Source organism: Meles meles, chromosome 5, assembly GCF_922984935.1.
Source record: "Meles meles chromosome 5, mMelMel3.1 paternal haplotype, whole genome shotgun sequence".
Classification (NCBI taxonomy): Eukaryota; Metazoa; Chordata; class Mammalia; order Carnivora; family Mustelidae; genus Meles; species Meles meles.
The window spans coordinates 35,207,141-35,221,056 of NC_060070.1; the positions used below are offsets into that span (position 1 = coordinate 35,207,141).

The following is a 13,916-nucleotide window of genomic DNA, read 5'->3' on the forward strand; positions in this document are numbered from 1 at the left end:
GCTCGCTAGGAATGCAAACATTAGCTTCACATGTGCCTGTCAATTTAATCTCTCAATTTCCTTTTTTACTCTGCAGTTTTGAAAACATCAGTCTTTGGTAATAACACCCTTCCTTTTAGGTATAGGTCATATGTTTGATGACAATAAGGAGATATTTTCCTATGTTTTTAACAGCAGAGTGCAGTATTTTGCAAGGAGAGATGCCTTTGTGAGTTAGGATATGTTCATTCCTGTTCGACTGCTTTTTCTGAGCTCTTACGATACAGTTCAATCAGTGTGTGTGTGTGCAAAAATCCTTCTGCTATAAACTCTACATCAAAATTTGCTGAAACATAAGTCAGAATTACTACTTCAAGCAAGGTCTGAATTTAGTGAGAACAAAAGCAAGGTGGATTTCCGGTGAGGAAAGGCTGTCTCCCTCTAGATGTCAGTGTCCAATCCAGAGCCACATTTACGGCAGAAGATTTCCTTGTTCTGGGTCAGGAAGCCTTCCCCCACCAAGGAGACCGAGCACTTCCCACAGTTAAAGCATTCACTGTGCCACTGGCGGTCTTGAAAGCAGATAAACTTGGCACCTCTGAGACCTGTAAAGGAATTGGGGGAAAAATATTCTTCCAATGAATAGATTAAGGATTCCATCTGGTACTCTCCTAGGAACTGTAGAGAACAGCAATGAGCAAGAAGACTGCATAGAGGCAAGTATGTGGCCTTCCATGCCCCCGTGTCCACCTGGGAATGACACCCTAGCCAATTTCCTGATGAGATCCAGCCTGAGTCCCAATTTTTTCCATAATCTACAAAAGTAGTTAGAATCTGAATGTACAAAGCAGGTATTTTGGGAAACACATAAAGATCACTTAAGAGAAGGGGGACAGATTTCAAAGTAAGAGATATCTGGGTATGACTATCTTTTTTTCTCTCTTCATGACCCTGTTTTCTTAAAGCAAAATTAAGGTACAATAAAATAAATGTATACTTCCTAGCCTGGTGTCTGATGTTTTAATGACATCCTCTATTTCTATGTTTAGTTTTACTTAAGATAAATTTCCATGGTCATACTGTGGTTTGGGACACGATTTCCAAAAGTCCCCAGTAGAAGATTTCATCCAGACCATCATGTAACTAGCCTAACATGATGAACTGATTGCCTTGCCCAGAGACAACATCAGCCCAAGCTTGCAATAAAGATCTATGAGTCTGATCACTTGGACCACTGAAGCCATGCTATCCAGTAATTTGTCTCTAAGAGGTGCCTTGTCAGCCTCTACAACTTCCACCTGGGCTTCGCCTGAATCGTAATGTTTCCAAGAAAGGGAATAGAATTTGAGTCTTCAGTGACAATGTCTTTCCATATCCCTAATATGGATCCAGGCTACAGTTTAAGGAACTGGCTTTGAGGAGTTGAAAGGGAGAAAAGGTGTAGCAGTTGGGAATGGTTTGGGATGCCTTGGGTCTTCATTTATTTGCCAAGTTTTTTTCCAAGTGATCATAGTGTTACAAACCTCCCATGATTTGCTCATTACTCAGAGAGTGTGGCTAACATAGTTCGTGGGTTGATTCACATGTAATTTCCAAATATTCCATTTGGGGAAGCAAAAAACGTGAATAAGCATGCTATTTCAGATTTATATATAATATAAATATATGGTAATTTGTAAATTTATAATATATAAAATTTATATATAACACATAATATACAAATTTATAAAATATAAATATAAATATGGATATATAATATGATACTATTTAAATATGATAATGAACACTTATTTCCATACTAAAAATGTTATTTGATGTCTTTACATGAAATTAGTTTATAAGTAAATGCATATCAAATTTCCTTACCTTCTTTGATTAAATTTATAGCTTGCTTATTTATGATGCTGTCATCATTACTTGCTAATAAGAGTAAATCAGTAATGAACCAATTAATTCCCTGAGTGTTATTCAAAACATTAATAAGCTGACTGCAAGAATCATGTTCTATATATACATGAATCATCGCTGTTCATAAAACTAATTATTACATATCTTGCATTTTGATGCTCATGAGTTTTTCTTGATTTTATTTTTAGCCCATATAAGTGGTAAATATAAAAACAATTCCTCCAGAATTTTACAAAGAAGAGAGAAATAGAAGCATCTGGTAGCAGGAATTTAAGAGAGGTGGACTCAACATGTCAGATGCTTATAAATTGTTTCAATTTTGAATAAATTTCCTCCATTAGGTTGTGAGGGTCATTGAAGTAGGAAAGTCCCCCAGGAAACCCATCTCTGGCCCTTGTTTTATTTGACTTCATTTATTACTGAAAATTCAGTAGAATAAAAGCTAGCATTTGTTGAGCACTTGAAAATGAGTCCATCACTATCCTAAGCCCTTCACATATCTGCATCACATAGCTCTCATCTTACCTTCCTGAGTAGATATTATCATCAACTCTGCTTCGCAGACAAAAATTCATGAACAGAGAGGTTCAACCACTTGCCCAAATCAGCCATTTGGTATGTAGCAGATCTGGGATTCAATCCTAGGCCATCTGGCTTCAGGACCTGTGCTCTTAACTTTCCCAAATTCAGTCTGAATTTATCTTTTGTAAAGACCATAATCAGGAACACTAGCATTCTTTTCTGGAGAAATAACATCTGAAACTTCTTTTGCTCAAAATAAACAGAAATGGCAGAAAGTGAAGATGTGATCCTGTTCAACTCTGCATTTGCAAGTAAGGAAATGAGGACCTCCATGCTGGTGAGTTCTTTATCCGTGGTCACACAGTAGTCAGGGGGCACAGGCAAGGCCAAGTTCTTTTACTCCCACTACATCAAGCAGCTTCACTTATCCCAGAAAATTTGAAAGGTTGATCCTATCTTAGAGGAGAAAAATATTACAGTTCCACCTTGAATTTGTTCAAATGAATCAAATTTATTCAATGAGATTTAAAAAAATTCACACCTGAGACTCATAGATTTATTTAATATAAAAAAGTATTTTGAAAACACCCTAACATAGTTTCTTAGATTGACATATTGTTGGCATGAACGTGCAATTTTCAAAAGATAAATATATGGCAGAATAAGAATTCCCTGTGGAACATTAATTCAAAGAGCTCAATTTTAAAGAAACACTACTTCAAAGCGCACGTGTGTGTGTGTGTGTGTGTGTGTGTGTGTGTATTTTTTTTTTTTTGAGATAAAAAAATAGTGAAGTGAGTTTGAAGTTTTTGCAGACATTATAGTCTCAGGTGTCTCTCATCAGAGCCAAAGGAAGATTATGATAATTATAAAAAAGCTGATTATTCTGAATTAACTACATAATCCCATATTTGGATTACTTTTGGGTCAAATCTGTGATTCTTAAGGCATCCTTATATTACATGCAGGACAATGTGTTTTTTCTCTCTGAACCTCAAAGACCTGGGCTCAGTGATTAACAGGAAACAACCCAACAGAAAAAAGTCACTTAGCTACATGAATCTGTGATGGATCAGAATTGAAACTCCGCAAGTTCATGTACTTTTGGCTGCAGAGATGGGTTTTGCACTTGTTTCCAAACATGTGCAGGCCAAACAAAACAAACCTGCCAGCCAGCTGTAGCTCTGGACAGGGTGGGATGCTGAAAAACAGTGCCCTGTGCAGACAAATGGGATTTTGTTTGTCAGGGTAACTCTCTCTCTCCCCCTTGCAAGTCAGTGAAAACCTGCCAAGTTGGGTTTGCAGTGGAACTCTTCTTTCTTTGGAGACATAAGAAGATTCAACTTTTATTTTGTGATATATTTGAAGATGGAGGAGGAGGAAAAGGATAAAATCATCTTTAATTCTATGTTACATAAACTGAACTAAAAGAAATGGAATATGATCTAAGAATCCTAGGAATGGGGAATAGAAGTACAGTTCTGCCTAAAAGTATAGCTGCTGTGGTTCTCAGGTCATGCCAACTTCTTCTTCTTCTTCTTCTTCTTCTTCTTTTTTTTTTTTTTACTATAGGATTAGCATTTTGGAGGTATTTCCGAAGAAAATATAATGCATCATTTTACCTTGAAAATCTTTTAAACACGAATCAATTTATCATTTGTGATATTTTTAAATCATATCACATGTATTTTGTTCATTCAGCACAATGCTATCCTGTTTTATTTCATCTATTCATAATTAAAATGTATTGCAAGTGGATAGAAAGAGGATGATACACTTGTTAGAAGCATCTTAAAATGAAATTTAATTAATTCCTGACCTATGCCACCCTAATTATTACAGCTTTAGATTTTTGTACAATACTTTGCATTTAATTAAAACTTTTTCTATCTCAGGGACCCTTGCCCTTATTTGGAATTAAGCAGGATTTTTCTTTATAAATATCCCTTTCTCCCACTCAAATCATTAAATGTCAGGCTCCTCGTGAAGTTCTTCTCTGACCTCTCAGCTCATCCTATTCCTGAATGATTACTTTACTTTAGTCATTACCATTAGGTTTAGTATTAATTACCCTCTACAGAACATGGGTGCCCTAATTATGCTCTCCACTTTCTCTGAGGGGGTCTGTGTAATATTTGTATTTATGTGTGGGTACCCCTGCATGTGTATCTTAGAAGGCACAAAGAGATGGAAGACCATTCCATGCTCATGGATCAGGAGAATAAACATTGTTGAAATGTCTATACTGCCTAGAGCAATCTATACTTTCAATCCCATCCTGATAAAAATTCCACCAGCATTTTTCAAAGAGCTGGAACAAACAATCCTAAAATTTGTATGGAACCAGAAGAGACCCCGAATTGCTAAGGAAATGTTGAAAAAGAAAAACAAAACCGGGGGCATCACGTTGTCTGATTTCAAGCTTTACTACAAAGCTGTGATCACCAAGACAGCATGGTACTGGCACAAAAACAGACACATAGACAAGTGGAACAGAGTAGAGAGCCCAGATATGGACCCTCAACTCTATGGTCAAATTATCTTCGACAAAACAGTAAAATATATACAGTGGAAAAAAGACAGTCTCTTCAATAAATAGTGCTGGGAAAACTGGACAGCTATGTGTAGAAGAATGAAACTCAACCATTCTCTTACACCATACACAAAGATAAACTCGAAATGGATAAAAGACCTCAATGTGAGGCAAGAATCTATCAAAATCCTAGAGGAGCACATAGGCAGTAACCTCTTCGACATCAGTCACAGCAACTTCTTTCAAGATGTATCTCCAAAGGCAAAGAAAACAAAAGCAAAAATGAACTTTTGGAACTTCATCAAGATCAAAAGTTTCTGCACAGCAAAGGAAACATTCAACAAAACAAAGAGGCAACCCACGGAATGAGAGAAGATATTTGCAAATGACACTACAGACAAAGGGCTGATATCCAAGATCTATAAAGAACTCTCAAACTCAACACACACAAAACAGATAATCAGGGGCAGAAAATATGAACAGACACTTCTCCGAAGACGACATACAAATGGCTAACAGACACATGAAAAAATGTTCATCATAATTAGCCATCAGGGAGATTCAAATCAAAACCATATTGAGATACGACCTTACACCAGTTAGAATGGCTGAAATTAACAAGACAGTAAACAACAAGTGTTGGAGAGGATGTGAAGAAAGGGGAACTCTGTTACACTGTTGGTGGGAATGCAAGTTGGTGCAGCCACTTTGAACAGTGTGGAGATTCCTCAAGAAATTAAAAGTAGAGCTACTCTATGACCCTGCAATTACACTACTGGGTATTTACCCCAAAGATACAGATGTAGTGAAAAGAAGGGCCACTTGGGCCCCAATGTTCATAGTAGCAATGGCCACAGTTGCCAAATTGTGGAAAGAACCGAACCAAGATGCCCTTTAATGGAAAAATGGATAAAGAAGATATGGTCCATATATACTACTGAGTATTATGCCTCCATCAGAAAGGATGAAGACCCAACTTTTGTATCAACATGGATGGGACTGGAAGAGATTATGCTGAGTGAAATAAGTCAACCAGAGAGAGTTAAATATCATATGGTTTCACTTACTTGTGGAGCGTAAGGATTAACATGGAGGACATGGGAAGATGGAGAGGACAAGTGAGTTGGGGGAAACTGGAGGGGGAGACAAACCATGAGAGACTGTAGACTCTGAGAAACAAACTGAGGGTTTTGAAGGGGAGCAGTTTGGGGGGTTGGGTGAACCTGGTGGTGGGTATTATGGAGGGCATGTATCACATAGAACACTGGGTGTGGTGCATAAACAATGAATTTGGGAACACTGAAAAGACATAAAATAAAATAAAATGAAAAAAGAAGATTATCATTTTTCTACTCACCTTTCCCAAATCAACTATATAGCATCCACATAGCCATCGTAGGACCATATTAAACTGAAGAACTTACCAGTAATGGACTTGGTGCAAGCTGCACACTTTTTGGCATAAAGATGATTGTAGCAGTCCAGACAGAATGGATAATCATCTCTGGACATAAACTCTTCTTCACAGAGCTCTTTCCTACAGCCACTGCACAGAAAACACTCTTTATGCCACGGCTGGTCACGAAACGTTATCCCACCTGATGTTATCACCTGCCAAAGGATCACAAAAAGGCAGTGACCATGGGAGCTAGTACGATTTGTCATGATCCTCTTCTATGTCCACAAGTGGTACTTTGGGCTGCTGTATCACCTTGTGTCAAGATGTCCTTTCCTTGTGATTTTTTTGAATCAATATGAGAAGCAAAATGTTATAAGGATTAAATAGAACCAGCTAGAAATATCCTAATTTTTCTCCTACAGTGGAATAGAAAAGAAGCAGGGTCATTATGGACTCAGGAAAATGAAAAAGAAGTAGAGCCTTGATTCCTTTTCTCATTGTTCTCTTTTTTTGTTGGGCTTCAAAGATCTGCCATCAGAACTAAGATATTTTCTGCACCACGTTCTTATTTCCATGTCTAACTTTTAAGGATACTGAAAAAAGTGACCTTTCCCTGAAAGCTTTAATCCAATAGTAACAACCCTGCATGGCATTGTTAAGCACCATCATCCACTAATCATGACTAATATTTCTGAAGTGAGCTTTCAGTCCTCAGCCCTGTGCTAAGCGATGACCTCTTCTTTTGTTCTTTTTTTTTTTTTTTAAGATTTTTATTTATTTATTTGACAGAGAGAGATCACAAGTAGGCAGAGAGGCAGGCAGAGAGAGAGGAGGAAGCAGGCTCCCCACGGAGCAGAGAGCCTGATGCGGGGCTCGATCCCAGGACCCTGAGATCATGACCTGAGCCGAAGGCAGCGGCTTAATCCACTGAGCCACCCAGGCGCCCCATCTCTTCTTTTGTTCTTAACACCCAACACAGCGAAGACTATTATCTTTCCCCTTTAAGAGATGAGAAACTACTGAGTGTTAGAGTGGTCAGGTCACTCGCCAGGTCTCACAGAACTAGCATGCAAACCTACACAGTCTGACTCCTGAGCCAGTGTGCTTAGCCAGTAAAACAATACTGACCAAGGTTACTTTTCGCTCATGAACAGTTGATAAGTCCTTGTTGAATGATTGAACAAACTCCAAGGGAAAAAACATTTGGACAACAATTCTGGTATTGTATCTAGCACAGATGGAGTGCTGTGCCAACTGTGTGGGTTTTCAGCTTTAGAACTCTATGTAATGAGCACAGCTTGTATGTTGAACCTTAATGTGTGATGTGCGAGGGTTTTGTCAGACATACTTATTATTCCTCTGTAATATATATAACGGAGGAATTATATATATATATATATATATATATATATATATAAATACAAATACACACACACACACACCAAAACAGTTTATTTATTTATTTTTAAAGATCTTATTTACTTATTTGACAGACAGAGATCACAAGTAGACAGAGAGGCAGGCGCAGGGGCGGGGTGGGGGAAGCAGGCTCTCTGCTTAATGGAGAGCCCGGTGTGGGGCTTGATCCCAGAACACTGGGACCATGACCTGAGCCAAAGGCAGAGGCTTAATCCACTGAGCCACCCAGGTGCCCCATATTCCAAACCAGTTTAATCCATGGGTTGTAATTTTTAAAAGGTGGAGACATCTTTATTTAGAATCAGATGGGTAAATATTGGACAACTGTTCTTGGGTAGCAATTTTTAAGTCATAGTGTCTTTAGAATCCATGGCTGTTGAGCTCTTGGAGAGCTCTGGAATCTAGAATGTGTTCATCTGCTCCCTGAGGCAAGTCCTGCAATCTCTGTATTCAAATTAACTGGATATAGAAAATGTAGAGACTCTTCTAAGCCATCTTATTGATGAAAAATTTTAAAAAATGTTGTCTATGATACATGCTTTTGAAAAGATGATTCTAAAGATATTTTTGAATCTACAACAAATATCTTAAAAATTAAAGATATTTGATAGAAAAGTTACTTTTCCTACCAGAAAAAATGTATACTAGTCTAAATGAGTAATGGGAAACATAATGATGTGTGTGAACTAAAGCAATTTAAAATACCCCCTACTGATTTCAAATGCCTCATTGCAGGCACAGCAGAATTCAAGATGCCTTTGATTTGTTTGGTCAAATTATTAGCAGGCAACGCTTTAAAGATTCCAAACTTGAAAAATATATTCACAGCAAAAGAAAACTTGATATATACACCAAAGACTGTTTAATTAGAGAGAAGAAACTCTGGAACATTAAAATAGTTTGCTTGTGATGATGTTCCTTTTGAAGGGGCAAGCCCACTACGATGAAGCTGAATATCCAGGCGTGATGTTTGCCATTGGTTGATCCCGGGATTTGGAACAAGTTTCTTCTCTGGCAAAGTGGAGGCAGTATTGGTTTTGTGCTTAGTAGACCATAGCCAATGAATCAGAGAATATTCTATTTGAACCTCGAGGAGATTGGATTCAAAGCACCTGTGGTTTGAGGTTACTTGTTTTTGGTAGAAAATAAGTTTTAATCTATTTCTATTTTTTTAATTATTAATTTATTATTTCTATTTTATTAATTTATTTATTTTTTATAATTATTAATCTATTTCTTTTTTTTTTTTAGAGAGAGGGAGGGAGAGGGAGAGTAGGGGCGGTGGGGGCAGAGGGAGGAGGAGAGAATTCCAAACAGTCTCCATGCCCAGCAAGGAGCCCGATGTGGGGCTTGACCCCAGGACCCTGAGATCATGACCTGAGCCAAAATCGAGTCAGACCCTTAACCAACTGAGCTACCCAGGCACTCCGGAAAATAAGTTTTAGTTTTACAAAATGAAATCTATGAAATAAGTTCTAAGGGGCTGGTTGTCCAGTATTCTTTGCCCATTTTTGTTTGTTTTATTTGGTCTTTGGTTTGAGTTGAAACATTGTTTTTCTTGATCAGTAACATTTATATCCAACTTTCCTTAAAAGACTTGTGGTTTTAAAAATTAAATAGAAAATAATCTGGCATGTCGTGGTCTGTCTACCACCCAGTATAAATATTTCACAAAGTTTTGGTGACTTCAAATCATATTCTAAATATAGGACAGGCTCCTATAACTTGGAAAATGCCAGTGCTTTGGCCTCAAACAGTGCTTAGCATGGGTGTACTAGAGAAATTCCCCCTCTTGAATCTTTATAGCATTAGAAGAAGCTTTATATTGTATGCCCAATAATTCCTACAAGTCTCATTCATATTTTAACTTAAGTCTTTAAGAAACATAATGTGAACATGGCCCACTTAGTTGTCCTACAAAGCAGTGAGATAAATCTATTTGTTTCCAGCATGTTTCTAAAGATTTTATTTATTTATTTGACAGAGAGAGAGATCACAACTAGACAGAGAGGCAGGCAGAGAGAGAGGGAGAAGGAGGCTCCCTGCTGAGCAAAGAGCCTGATGTGGGGCTCAATTCCAGGACCTGAGCTGAAGGCAGAGGCTTAATCCACCGAGCCACCCAAGTGCCCTCTGGCATCTGTTTCTAAAATGGATGTCTTCAGGGCCGCCTGGGTGGCTCAGCCGTTAAGCAGCTGCATTTGGCTCAGGTTATGATCCCAGGGTCCTGGGATTGAGCCCCACATCGGGCTCCTTGCTCAGCAGGAAGCCTGCTTCTCCCTCTTCCACTCCCCCTGATTGGATTCCCTCTCTCACTGTGTCTCTCTCTGTCAAATAAATAACATCTTTAAAAATAAATAAATAAATAAATAAATAAATAAATAAATAAATAAATGTCTTCAGGGTGTCTGGGTGACTCAGTCGGTTGAGTATCCAACTCTTTTTTTTTTTTTTAAGATTTTATTATTTATTTGACACAGAGAGATCACAAGTAGGCAGAGAGTCAGGCAGAGAGAGAGAGGGAAGCATGCTCCCTGCTGAGCAGAGAGCCTGATGTGGGACTCGATCCCAGGACCCTGAGATCATCCTGAGCTGAAGACAGAGGCTTAACCAACTGAGCCACCCAGGCACCCAAGCATTCAACTCTTGATTTCAGCTCAGATGATGATCTCAGTGTTGTGGATGGAACCCCATGAGAGGCTCCATACCCAGCATGGAGCCTTCTTAAGATTCTCTCTCCTTTTACCTCTGCATCTACCTACCTCCCTTGTGTGTGCTCTCTCTCTCTCAAAAAATAATAAAATAAAAAAAAATAAAATGCAGGTCATCAGCTCTGGTAAATCGTCTGAGCTACATATATTGCAGGGTCATAGGATCTGAGGGTTGCCTATAAAGTCATTGTCTAAGTCAGTGTTTCTGATTGAATAATGGAAGTCTCTGGGTATAAGATGGTTTTCTATCATGTTACTATCAATTGTAATTTCAGCCATAATTATAGTGTATTCTTTTTTTTTTAAGATTTTATTTATTTATTTGACAGAGATCACAAGTAGGCAGAGAGGCAGGCAGAGAGAGAGAGAGGGGGAAGCAGGCTCCCTGCTGAGCAGAGAGCCTGATTCGGGGCTCGATCTCAGGACACTGGGATCATGACCAGAGTAGAAGGCAGAGGCCTTAACCCACTGAGCCACCCAGGCGCCCCCATAATTATAGTGTATTCTAATGGTTATGATGTAGGAGTTTATTGTTTTCTCTGCAAATGCAGTCCTTTTGTTTTAAATACATGTAGAAAATTACTGTGCACATGCGCTCCCATAGAAAGTGGTAGTGAGGCTTCCAGCTGTCTAGATGCAATTATACAAATGGTCTTGAGATCTGCCAAACCAACCCATAGATCAAAAATATTTAGACACCACTGCTTTCCCATCACAATTTATCATGTTATTTTAAACTTTATGATGCCTTATGGGTCAAGGATTTCTTCAAGTACATCAATATATATTAAGAAATACAGACACATTTTATCAAGGTGATAGAGATGAGTGACTTTTCACATTAATGCTTAAAGGCTAAAAAAGGTTGGACAAAGTTTACTTGAAAGCATGACTTTTTTTCTTATTGGAAGATATGGTTTGAATGGGTATCCAAGTCAGAACAATCTGGAACTGGAAGCAAACCACTTGCTGCCCTTGTCCTCTTTCTGTCTTTATGTCTAATGAATTTCCCTAATGATCTTGTCACTCTCTTGAGTCTACTTTATCTACTTTTTAGAAATATTAAAGCTTCAAGCCAAGAAGACATTTGTGTTGCTGGGACATAATGTGAGAAGTTAAACCCCGTTTAAACTGGTTCCTTTAGTGACTCTGAGAAAAATCGTATTTCTCTGAAATGAAATGGATCCAAAACTACTTTCTAAAAAATGTCTTGTATTCTACGAGATGTACGCCCTTTGCCAAAATACATGAATCTTGTGAGGTAGCAGTGAATAGAACTGGACTATCTTGAGCTTTTGGAATCTTACGTTCACATTCTGGGTGGAATTTCATGATGATTAAAGTAGGTGGCTGTCTTCATCATGACGGGCAGTGTGCGTCTGGCCATAATGGAATTCAAAACTAATGTGAACGTGTAAAGACAGAACATGATGGTATCGGTGCATTCCAAATATCTAGTGAGTTTAAAAAGCAATGGTCTGGAAGGTTCCACAAGCTTCATCCTCTTTAGATAATTACCTTCTTACAAAAGCTGCAGTAATGAGCAAACTCCTTCTCAAAACATGGCACACAATAATTGCCACTCTCTCTGGAAATCAAGGGTTTAGTTCCTATTGGCTGTCGGCAATGCTCACACACAAAGCAGGTTTCATGCCAGTAGTTTCCCTTAAATTCCATTTTGCGGGAACCTGTGACCCCCCCAAATAAGAACCTGTTAGTACAAATGAAACATCATTTTATTTATTTTAAGTAAAGATATGTCAAATTACTCAAACTGTATATTGTAATGTTAAGATGATAAGCCTAATTGTCCTCACAGAAAAACAGTGTTTTGTTGGCTTCTAAACCACTTACCTGAGAAAAAGAAGGTGGAGTTCAGCCATGATGAGGATGAGTCACTCTTTTATTGATTCTCTTGTACTGTGTAAGCTACAATTTTGAGATTTGAAAGTACAACTAGTGGAGATTCTGAAAGGCTGCATAGGGTTTAGACGGACTGGGCCATAATTATTAATCTGGGGATATTAGGGATGCCTGAGGCACAAACTCTTGAGATTGATGTTGTACAGTTATGGTCTTCTAGAAACTCTTTGAATTCATAATAAGAAAATGAGAGAGAATTGTGTTTTATGCTGCTGTCCCTGGGGATTTAGAAGATAATCAAAACAGAGAAGGTGCTTGCCTGGAAGTATAATCATATACATGAATCCTTGACTTGCCTAGAAGGAATAAAGATGAGGGACCCTCAAACCATTTTTTTTTTTTTTGTCCTGCTACAAAATGATGGTTGGCCCCATTCTCCTGTGATGAATTATGCTTCCTGATGCCATTGTTTTTGCCCAAGACAGGGTGTTTAGTGCAGTCTTAGTGTTATTGGTTTAGATGTTATCTTTTTTTTTTAATATTTTATTTATTTATTTGACAGAGAGAGGTCACAAGTAGGCAGAGAGGCAGGCAGAGAGAGGGGGAGAAACAGGCTCCCCACTGAGCAGAGAGCCCGATGCGGGGCTCGATCCCAGGACCCTGAGATCATGACCTGAGCCGAAGGCAGAGGCTTAAACCACTGAGCCACCCAGGCGCCCCCAGTTTAGATGTTATTTTTATTCTACGGCCCAGATTGTGGTTGAAAATGTCTCTGTGAATTAACTTCATGAAAATACATCGAACACTGTAATTTACCCATACAGAATAATTACCCAGAAAGAATAATCCTTTAATTTCTAAAAATGTACAAAATGAAATCAGGAGATAGCAAGATAGATGTCTTTCTCCAAAGGAGGGCTTTCTTAGCTACTCTGCTCTTCCTGTGCTTGGGTGTAATTCAAAGCCTTGCAGCTTCAGTGAGAGACTGGAGCTCCCTTGGGATCTTACCAGGCATGATGGTCTTCTTGCAGTGGAAGCACTTGCAGGAACACTCGTTAGAATAGCACTCTGAGCACAGCAGGCGCTCATCCTTGGCAGCAAAAGGCTTTTCCACCAAGGAGTGATTGCATTTGGCACAGTGGAAGCATGCTTCATGCCAGTGTCGGCCTTTGTAACAAAGATCCTTCGAGGCAGTAAATATGAGTTAATTAAATGTGCTAGTGACAAAACAGGTCATTTGATAAGACAAAAATGAACACTCCTGAGACTCTGGTGTCAGTAGTTTGTGCTGATAGCTTGAGGGAAAGTTGTCATTGATACTATTACCCATGGAGAGGAGGCTCTCTGGGGCAATTAAGAGCTGGGGCCTGGGGCTTTCTTAGTTGGTCACTGAAGACCGATGGAAAATAAACTCATTTCTTCAGATTTCCTCTTCCTTCCTTTTGTAAACTGAAGGATCATGGAAATCATGGAATGATTTTTATTTTTAGGTTGTAATATCCTATTATTGTTTGAGATTAAACAAAATCTCAACACCACAACACAAATACAAAAAAGAAAAAGAAAAAGAAAAAACCAGTAATGT

At 38.5% G+C, this 13,916-nt stretch overlaps 1 protein-coding gene across 1 annotated transcript in view; it reads right to left on the reverse strand.

Moving 5' to 3' along the window:
* Nucleotides 1-233: 233 nt before the first annotated feature.
* FHL5 (four and a half LIM domains 5) overlaps nt 234-13,916 on the reverse strand; it is a 43,324-nt gene continuing 29,641 nt past the window's right edge. The window contains exons 3-6 of the mRNA XM_046006939.1: nt 13,340-13,514; nt 11,987-12,156; nt 6,367-6,553; nt 234-584 (exon numbers count right to left, since the gene is read on the reverse strand). Coding sequence (XP_045862895.1) covers nt 421-584; nt 6,367-6,553; nt 11,987-12,156; nt 13,340-13,514 — 696 coding nt within the window. The 3' untranslated portion in view covers nt 234-420. The remainder of the gene's footprint in view (nt 585-6,366; nt 6,554-11,986; nt 12,157-13,339; nt 13,515-13,916) is intronic.